This window comes from Rattus norvegicus, chromosome 4, assembly GCF_021556685.1.
Source record: "Rattus norvegicus strain SHRSP/BbbUtx chromosome 4, alternate assembly SHRSP_T2T, whole genome shotgun sequence".
NCBI classification, from domain to species: domain Eukaryota; kingdom Metazoa; phylum Chordata; class Mammalia; order Rodentia; family Muridae; genus Rattus; species Rattus norvegicus.
Window position 1 is genome coordinate 67516497 of NC_141537.1, and position 22410 is coordinate 67538906.

Below are 22410 nucleotides of genomic sequence, written 5' to 3' on the forward strand. Positions count from 1 at the left end.
ATCTGATGCCCTCTTCTGGTGTGTCTGAAGACAGCTACAGTGTACTTATATATATAATAAATAAATAAATCTTTAAAAAAAAACATACCTAAGAAATCAAAATGTACCCAAGGGAAGGCAAAGAAGGTTCACTGATGACAGTCTCAGCGCATTCCTAACGAAGAGTGGGATGATTCGTAAATAGAATAAACAGAGTGGAGGTCCAGCGGGTTTCACACTGTTTTCTGTCAGCATTATTAGCCAGGGCTGGGCTATCTTCATTCCTTCTTTCTCCCCTTTCTTTCTCCCTTTTCTTTCTCCTTTCTCTCCTTTTTTTTCTTCCTTCCCTTCTTCCTTTGAAAGTATTGACCGGACTGCTTCTTGCAGGTTTTTAAGCTCTTTCCGCAGCTACTCCTACCCAGCTCTCAGCTCACACACTTAACTAACGCCCCAAGGGAAAACACTTGTTTTAGTCGTATTAAGGCAATACCAGGTGCTTAGACATCTCCTGAGGTGATTGAAGGAGAGAGTGCCTCAAGGCAGGCAGGAGGGAATAGCCTGAGGGGTTCTGTGGATTTCTAGATGGCCCCACAACTGGAATATTAACACAGCAACTCTCTCCCAAACACTGAGACCCTATACAGTGTTTACCTGGCAGCAGGAGACAGGTTGGCCGGGAACAGACAGCCACGTTGAGCCTATTTCAGGATTTTTCCTCTGCTTTGCAAATTCTTTCTGGTATGGGTTTTGTTTTTGTTTTTTATTTTGCTTTGTTTTTTTAATCCAAATATTTTTATTTTATTCTTAGTTGTGTGTGTGTGTGTGTGTGTGTGTGTGTGTGTGTGTGTGTGTGTGTGTTCGGTCTGCCTGTATATGAATCTGTGCCCCCCCCTCCATGAATGTGTATGTGTGTCTGTCTGTCTCTTTGTCTCTGTGTCTGTCTGTGACTATGTGCACATCTGTCTCCATCTCTGTGTGCATGTGTGTGTGTGTTTTGTCTGCCTGTATATAAATCTGTGCCCCCATACTCAATGTGTGAATATGTACATGTATGTGTATGTCTCTCTGTACGTCTCTCTGTAACTGTGTGCACATGCACACACGCGCGTGTGCGCACACACACACACACACACACACACACACACACCGAATTTAGGGTGTCGACATTTCTCTCCTGAAGTCAAGACTGTGGAGTAAGTCTTACCCTTGTGCATGGCCAGACACTCCGCAGCCTACCATTGTCCGCAGAAAGACAAACCAGATGTAGGAGGGAGAGAAAGAGGTCAGTAAGGAGAAGTAGGCTCCCCACAGGAATGAGAGCAGCAATATCTGAAACAAGGAAAGAACACTTGTTACTGGACCTGCCTAGGGAATGATGGGGTCTCGGACACCTCCAGAGGTGGGCACTTCCTCTGTGGGACATCAGAGTCACAGCACCTGCTGGTCTCTCAGTCTCCACTGACACACTCCAGAAAACTCCTTGTCTAAAAGCCCCTTTACTGTGTCTAATATGTCTACCCTCAGAGGTAACATGAAACAAAGCTCTGCCCTCCCTTCTCACAGCGCTGTTAGGAGCAAAAGGAGACCCTGTATTGGGAAGAGTATAGGAAGCAAACTTGTTTTTCCTTATTTATAAGGACAACAGAGGTTCCCAGGATGATTTTACAAAACTGGTTGGCTGCTGAGAACTGTAACTTTAGAAAGATGACTACTGCAGATCCAGAGCCAAATTATCTTAGGATATCCTTAGCTCTCTCAATAGACAGTTTTCACCCACCTCTGATCAGATCCAACATCCTAGCGATGTTGATAAAACCTTTGGATCACATGAACTTAACTAGCCCTCACTGTCTCCAAGCATAGAAAGTCATCAGATAGCATCTGGTCCTATAGCAGAGTCATCAGATTGAAAGATCCCCATTTGATATTAGTGCAGCCATTTCTTAAGAATGAGAATCTTTTAAGCTGGCCCTTGCTTAGCCCCTAGATGTTATACAATAGACCAGAAAGTACAGAAAGCACATTCCCACCCACTCTCTAGGAAGCTGCCGGACCATAAGAACAGAGGGTATAGAACATATTTACTGCAGGGCAATTACAAGACAGGAAACATCTCTGGTGGCTAACTGACCACTATAGAAGTGAGATGTCCTTGGTACTGAATGCAGCTGTGCTGACATAGCTATAGCCTTGTCCTAGGAACTCAGGAGAGAAACACCTGCCAAGACAGGTATCTTGGTCCTTGTCCTGGGAACCCCAGGATGAGAAAACATATATCAAGTCAGACGTCCTTGGTACTGAAATAGCTACATTGATGTGGTTACGGCCTTATCCCAGGAATTCCAGGACGAGAAACATCTGCATAGTTATCCTTGGCAAATAAAATAGCTGAGCAAATGAAACTTTGTAATCTTAAATGACTATTTAAGCTGTACATTTCTGTTGTTCGAGGCTCTTCATATCCCTCCTGCGTGAGGACCGTGTTGAGAGACCCAATGCATTGGTATCCCAAAGTAAACCTCTTGTTTTTACATCAAGACTGAGTCCCGTGTGTTCGTGGGGTGGTGAGTGTCCTCAGGACTGGAGTGAGAGTCTCCTCTGTCTGAGGGTCTTTCAAGATAACATCAGGGCCCTATACAGAATTTCCCCTGTGTTGCTTAAGTTACCAATCCAATGTCCCTAGCAGGTGTATTTGTTATTAACTAGCAAGACCGAGTTGGAATGTTGTCTTAGTTAGGGTTACTATTGCTGTGATGAAACACCATGACCAAAGAAAATTGGGGAAGGATTTGTTTTACTCTTCTACATCACTGTTCATCATCCAAGAAAGTCAGATCAAGAGCCCAAACAGAAACCTGGAGGCAGGAGCTGATGCAGATGCCATGGAGGGAGGCTGCTTACTGGTTTGTTCCCCATGGCTTGCTCAGTCTGCTGTCTTATAGAATCCAGACCCACCAACCTGTCGATGGCACCACCCACAAAGGGCCGGGCCCTCTCTCATTGACCACTCATTAAGAAAATGCCCTACAAGTTTACCTTCAGCTGGATCTCATGGAGGCATTTTCTCAGTTGAGGCTCCCTCCTCTCTGATGACTCCGATAACTCTCAAGTTGACATAAAACTAGCCAGTCCAAATGTGATATTTAGGGTAACCTGAATCTGTGTTCCGGCTGGCTACAGTCACTTCTGTTTGGCACCTGAATAAGCTATCTTTTATCCCCTTTGAGGGGAGAAGTATTGACATGGGACAAGTCCATGGAAGAGAAGCAATAGGGAGAGTGCCCCAAAGCGGGTGTCAGGTGTGTGCAATCCTACATGGCCTGACCTACCTTCCAGCGGCCATATCTGTCAGCCAAGAGACCAAAGAGGATGCTGGATACCATGTAGCCAAAAAACACCATCTGAAATCAGGGTGAAAAAAAAAAAAACAACAACCAGTGTTGTAAGCAGAATACACCAGTAAGCAGTGTGTTTGCTATATTAAGCACGTAGCCATCCCAAGTAAGATTAGGTTGCAGATGGGTTTCCCAAAGCATTTCAGGGCTCAGGGAGCACAGGCAGGCTCCTGAGGTTTGTGGCTATTCATCTTTTATAAACATCCTGTACTGACATGGCCCAGGTAGAAATGGGTCCACAGAGCATTTCCTTCTCCCAGACACGGGCTTCGGCTGTGCCTGGACCAACACTGTGACTTCCCATTGTCATTTAAGATCTGGTCATGCCTGTTATGCCATATTCCAACACAAGCCACTGTCACCAAAGCAGCCTTTCCTTGTACTTCTCGAGGGCTGGGGCTGGGGCTCCATTAGTAGGATGCTTGCTTAGACACATAAAACCCTGGCTCTATCCTCAGCTCCACATAAAATCAGGCATGAGGGTTCATGTCTGCAATCCCAGCACTCTGCAGGTGGAAGCAAGAGAGTCAGAAATTTAAGGTTATCCTTGAGTACATAGTGCAGTGGAGGCCAGCTTGGGCTACACGGATGCAGATTCATAGACTTGGCCTGGTCCAACTGCCTTGAAAGGCACTCCTGGCTGTGAGGCACTGTGAGCCAGCCTCCCAGTTCCTAAGAAACAGAAGCACTCCCTCAGGCAGTGAAGCTTTCGGGGGGCCATCTGTGTATCTCTGCGATCCCTCGAAGTCACCAAAGCACACAGAAGCTTGGCTGAGCAATTACTCTTTTAAAAAAAAGATTTATTTATTATATATGAGTACACTGTAGTTGTCTTCTGACACACCAGAAGAGGGCATCAGATCTCATTACAGATGGTTATGAGTCACCATGTGGTTGCTGGGATTTGAACTCAGGACCTCTGGAAGAAGTCAGTGCTCTTAACCGCTGAGCCATCTCTCCTAAGCAACTACTCTTAATTAGTCATTAATCTTATGTACCCTGTATAACTTGTAAACACCATTGTATCCTGGCAACTACAACTATATTCTGTCTCTGATAAGCCTATAAAGAGTCTGATTGCTTGCAGTAAACTTGTCTCAGCCTCAGTCTTGTTGAGAGCCTTCCAAACCAGGCCTGGTTTTAGGAGACTTAGTTCAGTAAGCACTGGTGCTTACACATAGAGACCCTGTCTCAATAAACAAATACATAAAACCCCTGAAACTGTAAACCCTAAGGCGGAGCCACCCTGCTTTCCTCTCTTGTCTAACACTTCACTCAGCCCTGGCTCTGTGTACTTAGCACCTACTTCTTTGCCTTCCAGACAATTGCCTCTCCCCTTCGGAAGCCTCCTGGCTGATGCCTCCAGGAAAAGAGACGCACAATGCCAGCTTTGCTTCCACACCTCTCTCTCTCTCTCTCTCTCTCTCCCCTGCCCGCTCTGTTTCTCTTCCTCCCTTCCCTTCATAAGAAAGGCTCACAAGAACTATTTGAGTGACATCATCATCATGCAAGCACACTTGCCCCCCCCCACTTCTGTGCTGTGGATCAAATCCAGGGCTTTAGGTTCCCATAAATTCTCTTATATAAATCATTTGCTAATTATTTTATAATTATCTGCTAAATTGAAAATTAGCAAAAATTTGTATGTATGTAGTGGGTTTTGTTGCTATAGCATTTTTATATACATTTTTAAAATGTGTGCGTGTATGTGTATGTATGAGAGTGTGCGTGAGTGTGTGAGAGAGTGTGTGAAAGTGTATATGAGTGTGTGTGTATATGAGTGTGAGTGTGTGAGAGTGTGTGTGTATGAGTGTGCTGTGTGTTGTATGCGAGTGTGTGTGTGAGTGTGCTCTGTGTTGTGTGTGAGAGTGTGTGTGTGTATGAGTGTGTATATGAGTATGCTGTGTGTTGTGTGTGTATGAGTGTCTGTATATATGAGTGTGAGTGTGTGAGTGTGTGTAAAAGTGTGCTGTGTGTGTGAGTGTATATGAGTGTGTGTATAGGAGTGTGTGTGTAAGAGTGTGTGTGTATGAGTGTGCTGTGTGTTGTATGTGAGTGTGTGTGAGTATGCTCTGTGTTGTGAGTGTGTGTATGAATGTGTTGTGAGTGTGTGAAAGTGTGTATGAGTGTGTGAGTGTGTGTGTATATGAGTGTGAATGTGTGAGAGTGTGTGTGTGAGTGTGTATATGAGTACTCTGTGTGTTGTGAGTGTGTGTATGAGTGTGTTGTGAGTGTGTGAATGTGTTGTACATGTGCATGAGGATGTCCAAGGAGCCCAGAAGAGAATGCTGGATAACTGGGTTAGAGCTACAGGTGGTTTGAGCCGTGCAGCATGGCTGCTGGGACGAAAACCTGTGTCTTCTGCAAGTGCAGCAGGGTTCTTATGGCTGAGTCATCTCTCTAACCCCAAGCTTTTTTTATGAATCCCTCCTTCCCTTCTCCTTTCCTTCCTCTCCTGCTTCCTGCTGGTCCCCCCAGCCCCCACCCGCTGTCATGTCACGTGTATTCTGTCACCTTCCCCAATCTTCCCAATACACCTGTTCCCCACCATGGTCCTCAGCTTCACCACACATATCTGCCCTAAACACACATTTAAAAATTAGAAGCTAAGAGCCACATGAGAAACAGCATGTGGTGTTTGTTTCCAGTTCCATACATTTCCATATAATATCGTAACTCTTTTTTCCTTATGGCTGGTTAAAGCTCTATTTTGTACACGTACCACATTTTCTTATGCATTCATTTGCTGGTGGATCTCTAGGATGACCCCATCTCTAGCCAGTGTGCACAAGGCAGCAGTCATAGATGTGCGAGTGTCTCTGCAGTTGGACCGGGAGTATTTTAAGACTACACCCTGGAGCAGTATGGCTGGCTCATATAATAGCTCTAGTTTTAGGTTTTTTTGAGAAGCCTGCATATCGATTTCTATGGGGGCTATGTCAGTATCAATAGTGGATACGGGCTCCCCCTCCCCCACACCCTTGCCAACATCTGTGATCACTCATTTTGATGGCAGCCACCGTGACTGGGGTGAGATAAAATCTGGAAGTCGTTTTAATTTTCATTCCTCTAATGGCTAAGGATGTTGAATATTTTAAATGTCTATTGGCTGTTTAATTTCTTCTTTTGAGACCTGTTTATACCATATACACTGCATCACTGATTTAATGGAAAATTTGGGTTCTTGGTGGGTTTTTCCCCCCAGCTCTTTACATGTTTTGGGTATTAGCCTCCTGTCTGAGCTGGCAGAGATTTCTCTCCCTTTCTGTAGCCTGCCTCTGCACTCTGCTGACTGCTTCCGTGGTTGGCTTTTTAATTTCAGGTAATCCCTCTTGTCAACTGGGGTCATTTCCTGTATTATTGGAGTCTTTCAGAAAGTCCTCGCCTATCTTATGTCTTGAAGGATCCTTTCTCTTTCCCACAAGCAGTTTCAATGTTTCGGATTTTATATTAAGGTCTCTGATCCATTTTGAATTGATTTTTGTGCAAGGTGAGATGTAGTTCTAATTTCATCCTTTGTGTGTGTACTCCGTTTTCCCAGCACCCTTTGCAGACGGGCTATATGTGTTCCCATGGGTGTTTTTAACTTTCTCAAAAGCTGCGCGGCCATTGCGGTGCGGGTTTACGTCTGGGTCAACTGCTGTATGTCTTCATGTGGATTCTGGCCAGCACTGCTCTGTGTTTGTCATTATGGCTCTTGATGTCATTTGAAGTCAGGGGCCTGCATTCATCTCTTTGCTTAGGGTTGCTTTGACCATGAGAAGTCTTTTGTGTTTACAAATTAATCTTAGGATTGTTTCTTTCTAGTTCTTCAAAGAGCATCACTGGAGTTTTAATGGGGACTGGGACACATCTGCAGACAGCCCTCACCAATACAGCCACCTCCAGAGGGTTAACCCTACCAATCCACGAACATGGAGTCGTACCACTTTCTGGTACAGTCTTTGTTTTTTTTTAATTATTCAGTGTCTTAGTTTTTACTCCATAGTTCCTTTAGTTACAAAGGCCATGATTTTTGCCCTGGGCTCTACTTTCCGGACAGAAACTTGACTCACAACCTGTGTTAACCCTGAAGCCTGCATTTCTATAAGATTGCATAGCAACAGGACACTCCACAGATCCCTTGCACTCTTCCCTATGGAGCTCTGATCTCTTATTTAATATAAAATATGACTCGGACAACGATAGTGGCACATCTGTAATCCCAGCACCCGGAGACTGAATGAGGGGTATACAAATGGCCATACCCTGAGCAGCACAGTAAGATCCTGTATCAATCACAAAACAAAGGACAATCTTCTGACTTAAGCACTACACGCTCTTCTGCTCTTTTCAGAAAAGGACAGATGTCCTGCTGTGACTGAACACGCATCTGGGCCCCAAGCCTTCCATCCTCCAAGACAGAAAGAAGCAGGGTTTGAACTTATCACACATTAAGAGTTTACAGAGCAGTTCTCAGGGAGAGGGTGGGGATCCAGCACAGATCTAAATTCAGAGGAAACTGAGTGGACAGGTCTGTCTTCACTGTCCTACCAAGTAAGGGTCACTCCTCTGTCCATATTCTTGCAAGCTCAAAAGGTACGGTGGTTTGAATAGGTATGGTCCCCCCATAGACTCATGTATTTAAATGCTTGGCCCATAGGGAGTGACACTGCTGGGAGGTGTGCCCTTATTGGAGTAGGTGTGGCCTTGTTGGAAGTGTGTCACTGTAAAGGCAAGCTCTGAGGTCTTATATATGCTCAGATACACTCAGTATGATGCACAGTCTCCTTCCGCTGACTTCAGATGTAGATGCAGAACTCTCAGCTCCTCCAACACACTCCTGCACACTGCCATGCCTCCCACCATGAGGATAATGGACTAAGTCTCTGAAACTGTAAGCTAGCCCCAGCTAAATGTTTTTCTTGATAAGAGTTCCTGCGGTCATCGTGTTTCTTTACACCAATGAGACCCTAACTAAGGTACAAGAGTATAAGCCAGGGGGTTGGGGATTTAGCTCAGTGGTAGAGCGCTTGCCTAGGAAGCACAAGGCCCTGGGTTCAGTCCCCAGCTCCGAAAAAGAAAAAAAAAAAAAAGAATATAAGCCAGGGAATGGTGGGTGGATGAGAAGAGGGCAATGAGAAAGCGTCTAGAATTTTCCATAACCACTTTCAGACATTAGACCTAACCCTGTCTTACAGAATCTTGCCCTCGAAGCTTCTGCCACCTGCCCGTTACAGGTCACCACCTTCCTGGCTCCCAGACAGTCCTCTCAGTCTCGCCACATCCTGGAGTGTTATTCTAGGTTATGTGTTGTGTCCAGAACACACAGTCTCATCTCCAGGCACTGTTGTTCACCACCACGTACTGCCTCCCTGGTATCTGGCCCATCAGCCATAGTTCCTCAGAATCCTCGGGATACCCGGTCATTGCCTTCTTTAAGCCCTTCAGTGACTGCTCACATCCACAGCATGGCCTCACATTTTCAATATGTCCTCTTTGCATACTAGCCAAACCGTGTGTCAGACAGCAAGCGTACTTTAATATCCATGTCGTAAGAAACATAACGACTATGAAGTATGAACCCTTTGTGTAAAGTTGCTTCTCGTTACACAGACTGGGAATCTGAAAACTGTGACACGTACTGTGTCAAATGTCCTTTTCAGGGAGGCCTTAATGCTTTGGTGGATGTTGAGTGGAGATCAGCTGCAGGGCTGGATGCTAGGGAGGAGGGGCTGGAGCTGTGATCCACAGCAGTGCATGGAGGTGAGACAGTTCTAGAATTACCAAGGTGATAAAATCAGCCAGGAATGCTTGACCACTCGTGGTTACTCACTAGACTGAAAGAGAAGGCAAGAAAGGCATTGGATGCTGACTGCATAGGGCCTGGAAGCCCACAAGGTTTGGAGGGCCAGCACTGCTCATCATGGCTGGGGTCAGGGTTGGCTGTGAGCTGGAAAGAAAGCCGGGAACTCGGGGTGTTCATTCACAGGATACAGGCAGCAGGTACTCACCGTGGTGACAAACGCCACCTGCCAGTTCTCCAGTTGCCATTCACAGCGGATGACAGGAGACACAACTGCTATTAACATGATCTCCATGGCCTCCACAACCTGAAGGAGAAGGAGGAAACAAAACCCCATCTATACACCAGCTCATGTCACCTCCACACAAGCATGCCACCCTCCTAGTCCCAGTGTCCTCATTCCCCTAGGTCAGCAGTTCTCAATCTGGGGGTCCTCAACCTAGGGGTTGAACGACCTGTTAACGGGCTCACCTAAGATCATCAGAAAACAACACAAATATCTACAGTAGCAAATTTACAGTTATGAAACAGCAATGAAAATAATTTGATGGTTGAGGGGGTCACCACAACATGAGGCACTGTATTAAAGGGTCACAGAATTAGAAAGTTGGGAACCACTAGGTGGAGAGGGATAGAGTAGAGCCAGTCACAGTAGCATATACCTGTGATCCCACGAGGCAGGAACATCGTGGGTTTGAGACCAGCATTGGCTGGCTTCAAGACCCTGAATCAAAAACCCAAAGTAGTACAAGAAGAACGTAGATACCTACAATTGACCCTTTCATGGATGTAGCATTCATAGTTCACACAATGAGAGTTCCCCCTAAAGACTGAGAGCACATATTCCCTTGTGATCTTGCATTTTCTCAGTTACACTGACTGAGGGGCCAGTCACTTAGCTCATGGCTGAGCCTGGCTAGCCTCAGCATATTATCTGGAGGGTAGGACACACCTTTCCAAACGGTGTGTTTAAATAGCTTCTTACATCAGGAAGCTGGGATCTCAAGAAGATTGGAAAGTTTCTGAAGGCTGAAAACAGTAATACCCAGACACAGGTTAGGAGCTCATAATCGGGACACAGGGTCTCCTGATGGCGTATGTGCTGAGTATTTTGAGGAGAATGGATAACTAGCATTCTAGTGTACTTCGTGTCGCTGTGATGAACACCATGACAAAAAGCAACGAGGGGAAGAAAGGGTTTATTTAATATACAGACTGTAGTCCATCATAGAGAGAAGCCAAGGTGTAGTGGCAAATTAGCTAAACCACTTTGTCCTCCCAACAGGTAACAGGTATGCACCCACCTAAGAGCTATCTGGATTCACTAATGACACACACACACACACACACACACACACACACACACACACTCCAGTTAATTTTAAATATGCCTTGACAGTTCTAATCCTCCACCCAGCTAGCATATATTTCCCTCCAGTATTCCTGGCTCAATACCTTCTATGTTTTATCTTTGCTGCCCTATTACTTTCTGGGCAGCCCCTCCTATAGGGCCACTTTCCCATTCCACCTACATTTTGGATGAATTTTCTTCTGCAGCTCTAAATCTGATCTGTCTCCCTCTGAGACATGGCAATTTCTCTCTCTCTCCCTCCCTCTCCCCACCCCCCCCCCTCTCTCTCTCTCTCTCTCTCCCCCTCTCCTCTCCCCTCCCTTCCTCCCTCCCTCTCTTATTTTTCCCAGTTCCTAGCTCTAGCAAATCTAAAGATCCCACCTCAGTCTAGTACCCAGCCATTGACCATTGGCAAACCAATTGGGGTTAAGGACCTTCAGCATTTGGACACACAGATTCCTGATTTGGGGCATCAGATTAATTCACACCATGGTAGGAGCTCAAAGAAGAAACCTGTAGGCAGGGATGGAAACAGAGACTGTGGGGAAATGTTATTTATAGACTTGTGTAGCTACCTTTCTTAACAGTCTAGGCCCATCTGCCCAAGGTTGGGACCACCCACAGTGAGCTTCCATCCAACCCACCCTTGCATCAATCAGCAATCCAGAGAATGTCCCCCAGACATGCCCACAGGACAACCTAATGGGGTCCACTCTCCAGTTGAGGTTTCCTCTTCCCAAACAAGCAAACCATACCAGAACAAATAATTTTTTGCTCATATCCCATACTCCATTTCAGCATGGATTTATCACCCAGGGAAAGAAAGCAGATGTCAAAAATGAATGAATAGGGTTGGGGATTTAGCTCAGTGGTAGAGCGCTTGCCTAGGAAGCGCAAGGCCCTGGGTTCGGTCCCCAGCTCCCAAAAAAAGAACCAAAAAAAAAAAATGAATGAATAGAAACAGGTGAATTAGGTTTAAAAAAAAAACACAAAACAAAAACCAACCAACCATCGAACCAGAGACTTGATAGCACATGATGAGCTTCTTAAAGACATTTGCAGAAAGAGACATGCCCAAGTGTGTGTGTGACCAATTGGTGGGTCTTCACCAATGCCTTCCATGGCCTCTCACAGTGCCGAGCCTCAGGTACCCTTCATGACCCCTTCATGCCTTCAAAACCAGTACCACCTGGGCGACTCTCACACATTACCAAGTCCAGCCGCAGCACAAGGTATAACCTTGGCTATTTCTGGAACACAACCTCTTTGTGCTCAGAAAACACTTCCCAGATTTCACCTCAATGATGCTGGTCTCTTCTTAGTCACCACTAATTTCTTAGCTCCAGCTGACCATCGTCAACATGCAAAGGCTTTGCTTTAGTAGATCCTGGTATCTTGTTGATCACAGCTGATTCTTCAGCCCCAGCTGACCCAGACCACAGAAATCTTCACAATCAAAACAGCAATGGCCCTGAGAAGAGTCTCTCTGAAATTTCACAAGCCAGGCCTCCATTGCTTGCACTGTTCTCAACATTATCTTCCAAGCTCCTACAGAACATCCCACATAACTCTTAACTTCCCATGGCTCTTCGAGCCCAAAGTTCCAAAGTCCTTCCACAGTCCTCCCCCAAACATGCTCAGGTTGTCACAGGAATGGCCCTCTATGCTGGTACCAACTTCTCTTAGTCAGGGTTTCTATTCCTACACAAAATATCATGACCAAGAAGAAAGTTGGGGAGGAAGGGATTTATTCAGCTTACACTTCCACACTGCTGTTCACCACCAAAGGGAAGTCAGGTCAGGAAGCAGGAGCTGATGTAGAGGTCATGGAGGGATGTTACTTACTGTCTTGCTCCCTCTGGCTTGCTCAGCTTGCTTTCATATAGAACCCAGGACTACCAGCCCAGGGCTGGCACCACCCACATCGGGCTGGACCCTCCCCCCTTGAGCACTAATTGAGAAAATGCCTTACAGCTGGATCTCATGGAAGCATTTCCTCAGGGGAGGTGCCTTTCTCTGTGATAACTCCAGCTTGTGTCAAATTGACACACAAAACCAGTCAGTACAATATATATAATGTATAATACAAATTAATAATTGATTAACATTATATTTTAATAGCAAATAATTAATAGTAATGTTTATTATACTAAATATTATATTAGTATATATTAGTATGATATTAAATATTATACTAGTTTTTAATTTTGTGTGTGTGTGTGTGTGTGTGTGTGTGTGTGTACGCATGTGTACCACATGTATGCAGGACCCATGGCAGTCAGAAGGTTATATTGGATCCCCTAGAACTGGATGGTTGTGAGCTGCCATGTGAGTGCAGGAATGAAACCTGGGTCTTCTGAAAGAGCAGCAAATACCATCTCTCTAGCCCAACCTTATTTTCTCAGTCTCTTACTCTAAGAGCTAGCCGATTTGGACCGGATGCCAGCAGACACCAGGGATCCTTATCTTCCTCTCCGACTGGGACTGCAGGTGCACTCACCACTGAATGCAGCCTCGGTATGGATGCTGGGAGTCAGATTCAGGCACACTCTTTGTTTTTGAGACAGGGATGGCTTTGAACTCTTGGCCTCAAGTGATCCTCATACCCCAAGTCTAGGTATCTACTGGACTACAGTACCTACCACTGTGCCCAACACTGACATCATAGACAAGGAAGAGGAAGGAGAAATAAAGGGAGAGCATGTTTGTCTGCAGTTTCTCTCGATAACACTGCTGGGACAGTCGGGGGATAGTTTATTATAATAATGTGGAGACCTGGTATGGAAAGGAGGAACCGTGATCCTTAAGCTGCCAGGCTTTCTTGGTGTGTGGCTTGTCTCCCCTAGAGGATTGCAGCTGTGCTCAGAGTTCAGACACTGGGTTGTCTTAGCACGGGCTCAGACAGCATGACCATCTCAGAAAGTGTTTGATTTACCAAACTCGTCTTCTAATCTTCCTGCTTCTTCCTCTCAAGGAATCACACCCATGTGTTACTGCTTTCGGTCAGTGAATATATGGTGAAAGTCTTTAGAGAATTAAATACTTAGGACTGCAATCACCTAAGTCCACCATACCAAGGACAACATAATAAGACCCCATTTCCCAAAAGAAAGAGATTTTAATTGATTTGATCTTTGCACTGGGGATGGAGGGCATCTATCCCAGAGTCTTGTTGGAACTTCACCTGCTAGCCAAGCTCTCTTTCACTGAGCTATATCACCGGCCCTTTCTAAAACTTAAAAAAGCCTAAAGGTGTGTGTGTGTGTGTGTGTGTGTGTGTGTGTGTGTGTGTGTGTGTGTATAAGAGTATATATGCCTCTGTGTACATGTAGAGGAAAGTCATATTTCACGTATTCCAACCCAACACTTAGCAGAAAATGAACCTTGACCTCCTGATCCTCTTATAGCTATCTGCCAAATGCTGTGATTACAGATATACCCACCATGCCTTGCATACAACACCTAGAGTTTAGAAGAAACGTATGCCACTGATAGAAGGAAACGACTGAGTCTTGGGGGATCTAGAATCTTCCTGACAGCAGGTGCTCCAGGCGATACCAATGCACACATGCTCAAAAGCATGCGTCTACTCCTTTCTTCCCAAGAGCTCAGGATAAACCTTTAAGATGAGTCTTGAATTGCCAAGACAGACTCATGCATTTGATTGTTCCCAGCCATCCCATTGCAAAGGCTGGTGAAATAATTTCCACAGGAGTCCCAGTCCCTGGAATGGACAGCCCAGTGATGGTGGCCAACAGAAACTTGGTGCCAAACAGTGAGGTCAGAATCACAGCTACAAAGGTTCACCAAGAGCACTCACCCCGGTGCTGCCCATGATTAGGAAGAGTGCAATGTGGAAGCGCCCGAAGCCGATGGTCTCCACTGCATCCTCCACTGTGAATGTCTTTGTCTCTGACAAGGAAGGCAGAGTATGAGGACCACTGGGGGGTGGGGGAGAAGGAAACCCTTGAGGACTGTGGCTCACCTTTGCAGGTTTGCACAACGTTATTATTACTTATTACTCGGGTCTTGTGCAGCCTAGACTGACTTCAGACTCCCATGTAGTTGAGGATGACCTTGAACTCCTGGTCCTCGTGCCTCTACTTCTCATGTGGGATTACAGACTTGTGCCACCATACCCACTTTATGTGGTACCAAGAATCAAATTTAGGACTTTGTGCATGTTAGGCAAACACTCTACCAACTGACCTACAGCCTTGGCCCCTAACTCATTATTATAACAATGTTAAGCACTAGTTTGAAAGCGGGGTTTTTGGGGATGGTCTCACCTTTCTGCTGCGGTTCTGGGGCTGCCTGGCTCAGTTTCCGAAGGCTGATGATTGTCACAGGTTCTGTCTGCTTGGCTGCCATCTAGGTCACTCTGATTCCCCACACAGCTTCCCTAATGAAGCCAGGGTGAGTAGCAAAGAAGAAATATCATGTCTGTAGAGGACACATCATATGCCAAGTCCACTCCATGTAAAATTGCCTTGAGCCCTCAAAAGTCCTGGGAGGTAGGTTGGTAGGTGGACTCAGTCAGTAAAGTGCTTACTGTGCACACATTAGGAGCTTTTTGCATACATAGAACCCATGTAAAAAAAAATCTGTTGTGGAGACAAGAATATTCCTGGAACTTTCTCGTCAGCCAAATCTGTAAGTTGTATGCCAGTGAGAGACCCTACCTCAGAAAGAGGTAGAGAGCATTCCTGAGGGACCACACCCTAGGTTGACCAGTAGCTTGCACATACTCATGTACATACATGCACAGGCATCTAAGGTTGATCTACACACACACACACACACACACACACACACACACACACACACACACACTCACGGGCTGGAGAACATTATGTGTTGATCCTTGAGAGCTGCTCTTGTCCCCATAAACATTTGTGTGCATGTGGAGGACAACCTCAGGTGACATTCTCAGGAGTGTCACCCATCACCTTGAGACAAGGTCTGTCCTTGGCCTGGAGCTCACTGCTAAGGCTAGACTGGCCAGCCAATGAGCCCCGGGAATCTTCCTGTTTCTGCCTCCCCAACAGTGGGATTACAAGCATATGCTACCACACCTGGCCTTTTATTTTGTGCTGGTGATCTAAACTCAGCCCCCATGCTTACATGGGCTAGCTCTTTCCTGGTTGCCATCTCTCCATCCTCTAGTTGGTAATTTTTTTTATGAAGTAGTGGTGCTTAATTATAAAATGGACTTTGTAGTACATTAAGCCCTCTCTTTCCTCCAACAGCTGTCAGTTGTTGCCAGTAGCTCCTCAGGCAGGGGAGGGTCTCATGAGGAAGAAGAGAAGGGAGGGAAAGGAGAGTGGGATGGAGGGGAAGGAGGGAGGACAGGGCAGAAGCTAAACGAAACTAACCCAGGGAAACAGGAAGGAAAACTCCTAGTACCCCCCATCCAGCTCTTCCCTAAACAGTGAAGTGAGGATGCAATGTATGCCCCACCTTCAGCCAACCGGAAGAGGGGTCATGGGACGATGTGGATAGATTAAGGGTTGACTCTGCCACTCAAAGGTGCAGGAGGAGCCTCGAGTAGCCAAACTCTCAGGAACACTGATAACTTCATTCTATTGCATTTCAATATACTGAATTTTTTTAAAGCCAGAAACAATTGGGCCCCTGTAGATCACTTTTTACTGATGTGTGACACAATTCGCTTTATAGCTTAATCAACAAGGGTCTGGGAGAATATTTGTATAAGGATCCCGAATTCAAATTCCTAGAATCCATATAAAAAGCCAGTATGGTTGCGGGCCTCTATAACCAGCACCAGGGAGGGGCGGGTATGAGAGGGTCACTGGGTTTTTCTGGCTACCAGCCTAGCTCCAGGCTCAGTAAGAGAGTCTGACTCTAGGGAGTAAGTGGGCAGTGATTCAGCAAGGCACCTGGTGTCTTCCTCTGACTCCTGGGAATGTGCATAGAGTGCAAACCTATGCATGCATGTGCACGCGCACACACACACACACACACATACACATACACACACACGCGCACGCACACACATATTACACACACACACATATATTTCAATACATGTATATAATATATACAATATTGTACACACACATATAAAATACATAATCATTTAAAAATATACAATACATAAATACTTTTTAAAAAAACCGTTTCCCATTCCATTTTCCTCCAGCCACACAAATAGTCAGCTCCCCTCCCCACTCTGAACGCAGCAGTAAAAACAGATTCCAGCCTATGGCCTGAAAGTTTCTCACCTCTGTTCTCCTTGGAAAGTGTTCCGATTTCAGGTCCCTGTGTGCTGTCTCCCCACAGCCGTCTGGCAGCACTGGAGGCCTCTCTCCTCTGAATGTATCTTTCAGAATGGCCCCTTCCCTACCCTCCTTTCATCTCACTTCTCCAGACTGGATTCAGTAAAGAGCCACCTGGCACTCTGAGGTCACACCCCCTTCTAAACAGCCCTCACCCGATCTCCTGTTAAAGAGAAAATAACAGTGTTCCCAGGGACAGAAAGTGGCTGCCAAGCCTTGGGGGGACTTTGGCTTGTCACTCTCAGGCTGGAGGGGCATTTCTGAAAGAGTAGGGGTGGGTGGTGCCTTCAAGCCATCGATTCAGGGTGCATTCTTTAGACGGATATCCAGAAAACAGCAGCAAACTGAGAACTTAGAACTCCCTGGGGATCATGGCAGTAGGAGAGCCATGGGCTCCTCAAAGGCACTTACAACTGGTCTATTCTGTCAGCGGTCATTGGCTTGAACATTGCCTCCATCACCCAGGTCTTACAACCCCTGTCCTGTACTCTTGAGGGGTAGAAAGCCTTCTATGCACTTGGCAGGGAGAATAACTCCATTTCTTGCCCAGTGATGCACATGATGAGGTGTCACAAGTGGGACACAGATACCAGGTACCATGAAGTGATCGCCAGGACATGTTGAGACCAGACAGGAAGGGACACGACTTCCTCACAACGACTTCCTTTTAGGTTAGAGCATTGCTTCTATCGACCCCAATCGATCTTGACACGGGTCAGAAAACGGGGTCTAAAAGATAAGATTCCCAAGCTGGGAAGACGGCGAGTGGATAAAGTGCTCACCACATAAGCATGAGGACCTAAGTTCAAATCCCCCAGAAGCTATGTAAAAGCCAGGCTCATTGGTGTGAGTCTATAATCCCACTGTTCCTATAGTAAGATGGGAGTCAGAGATAGGGCCATCCCTGAAAGCCTGGTGTACACAGTAGCATAGTAACCTTCATGAGTATCATGGTGTACACGCACCTGCACTCATACACGCTAACACACGCAAATGCACTGCCATCTCAAAGGAAAATTTGAGTATGATCAGCTCCTTAGGTAGAAAGGACTTAGTCAATTGTGAATCATTGCAAATGTCACTTATTTTAGTCCTACGTCTATAGTTGCAATAGAGTTGGGAGTTCTTCACCTGGATTCAGGTGATTCAGAAAGAACAGTGCATGGGAGGAATCTCCTCGGGCACTTGTGGGGATTGTAAGTCCAGGGGTCCTAATACATTGATTCTGGGCACTCAGCCCCAAACTACAAGGCAGTCTCCTTTGCACAGTACCAGACCCCATCACGCCTCTGCACCTCCTGTTCCAGTTACCCCAGCACGGTGGGGGTTGACAATAAGCAATGCGCCAAGACTGATGTCATGTGGTCACGTTTCAATAAACAGTGCCCCAAGAATGATGTCACGTGGTCATGTTCCTTTTCTCAGGACCTAGCGATGCAGAGGGCCAGGGCTGGGCCTCCCTCTCCACAGAGGGCATTAGCTGTGCTTCCTCCTGTGGGGCGATAATGTTTGAGCGCCCCTAAGCTTGTAATGCTAAGCCCCAGACAAGGGGCAAGGGAAGGGAAAACAAACCTGATCCTGTCCCGGGTTTAGGTTATGTAACCCCATTGTTCGGTGTCGGCCTTTAAAGGCCAACGCTAAATGTTAAGGATTAATTTTGAATAACGACATCTTAAAGAAACGGTGAACAAGGCAGATGTTTATTTTCACGATCATAACACTTGAAATACTGCAGGGACTCCAGGCGAGGAGCTCAAGCCTGTCCTCTCAGCATTTGAGAAGTAGAGAGGCAGGAGGAGCCGAGTTCAAGGTCAAGGACATCGTTGGCGGTGTGGTTATTTCCCAGACAGGAAAGCTAGAGAGACCTTGTCTCAAACCAGAATAAAGGAGAATAAAAATAAACTATCACAGGAAGATAACGGTCTAGTGCAGCTCCCACCCCCATTTCCCAGTTATTTTAGTATCTGATCACGAAGACTACACATGAAGTCTAAATGATTCCCCAAAGTGGCCCCTCAGTTAAGTGGCTGAGTCCTGCCGAATACTGCACTTTACACAGCCTCACACTTGAGACAGCTGAGAAGGGCTGCGGCCTTGGACACCTGGCCTGGGCTGGCGTCAGAGAGAACTTCTTCAGCTTTCACCTGCACCCGGAAGCAGGCAGGCCTACTCCTCAGCCGCCCCTTCCAGGACGTGCTTAAAGGAGAAGGGGGAGAACTTGAAGCCGGCCCCCTCGTAGAACTTGTTCTGGAATTCCACCCTGTGGTGACGGGGAAGGGCAAGAAAAGCAGATTGAAATGTCAGCTAGAGGCTGGCAGGCAGGAGCCAGGCACGGAACACCATGGGAACCAGGTGACCTTTGGGCCTCCTCCTTACCACGCCTTCTTCCTCCCACCTCTCTCCCTCAGACTTCACGCCTCCCCCACATCTTGAACTTCCACAGCAAAGATGCCTCCCCTCAGTGCGCTATTTGATTATCACAGGACATGCGGTGTTAACTCTCTATGCGGTTCCACATGGCTTCCCACTCCACCCTGACTCCAGTTGCGTGGCCCGTGCTAGCACAGAATGAACAGAAGCTTGGCTTGTATCTTCTCTCCCTCTCCCTCTCCCCCTCTCCCCCCCCCTTTCTCTTTCTCTCTCTCTCCCTCTCCCTCTCCCTCTCTCTCATATATTCTATCCGACTGCAGTTTCCCTCCTTCCTCTCCTCCCAGCTCCTCCCCCTATTCCAGCCCCCACATACTCCTACTCCCCTTTCCCGTCAGAAAAGGGCAGGCCTCCCACAGATACAACCAATCTGGCATACCAAGTTGCAAAATGGCTTTTGGTCTGTATTTTTTAAAGTCACTTCATGACCAACATCACCCACGTTCATTTCTGTGTTGTGGGGTACAGAGGTGTTGTGCTTCATGCAGTGGGGGAAATGTCAGCCTGGTGACAGGAGAGGCTTTAATTCTCTCTGCTCAACATATAAACATAAAAATATTTTTTTCTAGGGCTAGAGAGGTGGCTTGGCGTTTTTTAAAGCCAAGAAAAGCACTGGCTTCTCTTCCAGAGGAAGATTTGATTCCCAGCACGCACACGGCAGCTCGCAAGGGTATACAGCTCCAGTTCCAGGGTGTTTGATGCCCTCTTCTGGCCTCCATGGGCACTGCATGCATACGGTATTTAGACGTACATACACTGGCAAAACACTCATATGCACAAAATGAAAAAAAATAAAATAAAATAAAAAGTTTCCTAACAATAGCAGCCCGGGTGTGTACTGAGGATGGTCAGGGTGGCTTTCAGACAATGCCACCCTCAACCTGACATCACCAGGAGTGTCTGGGTCCCTCTGTGGATGCTAAGGGCTTCCTGGGCACTCTCCTGTCTCCTCTGGAGAGTTCAGTAGCTTGTTTCTACTGCTGTAACTCGTACCATCAACAACCACATATGCCAAGCACCCCTACTTCATTAATAAGCCTGTTTCCGATCTGCCACCTGACTTATTCTAAAGCCAGCTGTAGTAGCAAGAGAGAAAATAGACACTGTGAGCTAATGAGAGCTACATTACATCTGCATACCTGAGAGTATACGTTACATCGTGCATTCTATATAAATGGATAACTAAGGTTCCCAAAATGGAGTTAAATTGTGAATCCAGCCAGCCAGTCCTTCCCCAGCTCAGTCCCCAGCTCCGTGGGACAAGCATGCTTACCAATGCAGCCGGAGGGCGTGCAGAAAGGCTGAGAGGCCCTCCATAACGAGGAGGATGGCAACTGTGAGGACGGCGAAGACGGCAAAAATGATGAAGACACCAACGAGCCCTCCCCAGCCTCGGAGGCGAAGGCCGATGCTCATCACCATGGTCCACAGTACCTCGGACAGCTCTGCGAGAGTGAGGGGGACATCCTCAGCCTTTGCTGTGTCACATACACATCTGCTCAATGCACACCACTCTCAGCCTGTCACCTCAGATGCAAAGGTGCTCTGAGGGTCATACAGGAGCTTGCCCACCACAGCTTTGATCACTGTGGTGGGGCTTCCAGCAAGAAGAACCAGGCATTGATCACCAACTAGAGCTATCGGCAGCAAAAGGAACAAATTTGAACAACACGAAATATGCACAAAATGCTAAACCTATGGGCTGGAGAGATGGCTCAGTGGTTGAGCACTGACTGCTCTTCCAGAGGTCCTGAGTTCAATTCCCAGCAACCACATGGTGGCTCACAACCATCTGTAATGAGATCTGATGCCCTCTTCTGGTGTGTCTGAAGACAGCTACACTGTACTCATATCCATGAAATAAATGATATTTTAAAAAGTGCTAAATCTAAAAGAATGCATGAGGCATGGTTTGTCTGTAGCCCTCCCTGGGCTCAGGTGTTGAGATCTGAGCTTTCACTGTCACAGTATTTGGAGGCAGGGTCTTGGAGGGGAGGTGATCAGAAACTTGAGAGGGGTCCCATTGCCATGGGGTTAGGGAAATTAAGAACCTGTTCACTCTGGTATCTCAGCTCTCACTCTCCCACACCTCTGTGTGAGGACGTTAGAAAGCTAGCTCCCACCCCAGCAGCCCACCCACACTGCACTCTCATCTCAAACTTCCAGCCTCCAGAGCTGTAAGAAAATCAGTTTCTGGCTGAAGCCACGGAGTCTGATGTGGCATTTTGTCACACGGGGGCCTCTCGAAGAGTCTGTTCACACGAATTCAGAAGCATGGGAAACTGTGGTAGGTTGCTTAAGGTCCGGAAAGACACTAAGGAAAAACGTTAAATGATGCAGGGACGGCACGTCTGCTATGGATAGAGTAAGGCTGTTCTCCGGGTAGTAAGGTTGCCAACTCCCCTCCAACCCCCACCCCCGACCCCACCCCCTGCCCCACACGTTCCCGGTAATACACTCACCTGCGTGAGCCAAGCTGAGAGCCCACAGCCGAAGATATGAGGCTGTATTGGAGATGCAGCCCAGGCAGTACTCAATGGTGTGGATGGCTTGGTGGACAAAGATGTCTCCAAAGTTGAACTGTAACAGAGCACTTTCTACCTTATTTAAGTTCTTTCTCGCCCTTATCTCTTCTTTTTATAGTGGGAACATTAAAATCCAATTTTCCTTTTTATTACAGTCATCTACATATTTACGGTGTGGGGTATATTGTAATAGATCCTCATCATGTCGGGGAAATTGCAGGGCTCTGAACTCCTGTCTTCCAGTTACAAACTATATCATAGATTGCCATCAGCCAGAGTCACCATGGGCCAGGAAAGGGGAAGAAGAGGGTCATGGGAAGGGAATGGGAAGACACCCAAAGTCAAGAATTCTAACATTTGCTTACAACCTTTTTTCCTTCTCAAACCTGCAATTTTCTAGAAATCTCACCAAAAAATAAAATCCATCTTCAGGAAAGGGCATGCCCTAAACCCCTTGTACAACCCTGGGGGCTTATTGGTTATAATATCCTTCAGTGTACCTCTGGAGCCAGCCTGCAATCTCACCAGAAAGAGAGAAAAAAGAAGAGTGCTGATAACCCTTTGGATTGTAACCCATGAGCTACCAAAGTGATATGTATGGCTAACGTTAAAAGACAGCTATAAATCCGGACTCTCCCTTGAGGAGCAC

At 46.6% G+C, this 22410-nt stretch overlaps 2 protein-coding genes across 2 annotated transcripts in view; both read right to left on the minus strand.

Moving 5' to 3' along the window:
• Nucleotides 1–16828, minus strand: part of Svopl (SVOP like) — a 66529-nt gene extending 49701 nt beyond the window's left edge. Inside the window, 6 exon segments of the mRNA NM_001431825.1 lie at nucleotides 1184–1308; nucleotides 3309–3380; nucleotides 9368–9466; nucleotides 14331–14422; nucleotides 14800–14912; nucleotides 16756–16828. Of these exon segments, the coding sequence (NP_001418754.1) occupies nucleotides 1184–1308; nucleotides 3309–3380; nucleotides 9368–9466; nucleotides 14331–14422; nucleotides 14800–14881 (470 nt within the window). The 5' untranslated portion in view covers nucleotides 14882–14912; nucleotides 16756–16828.
• A 1660-nt stretch (nucleotides 16829–18488) lies between these two features.
• The window catches only part of Atp6v0a4 (ATPase H+ transporting V0 subunit a4), an 82467-nt gene continuing 78545 nt past the window's right edge, over nucleotides 18489–22410 (minus strand). The window contains 3 exon segments of the mRNA NM_001415838.1: nucleotides 18489–19069; nucleotides 20510–20681; nucleotides 21699–21816. Coding sequence (NP_001402767.1) covers nucleotides 18976–19069; nucleotides 20510–20681; nucleotides 21699–21816 — 384 coding nt within the window. The 3' untranslated portion in view covers nucleotides 18489–18975.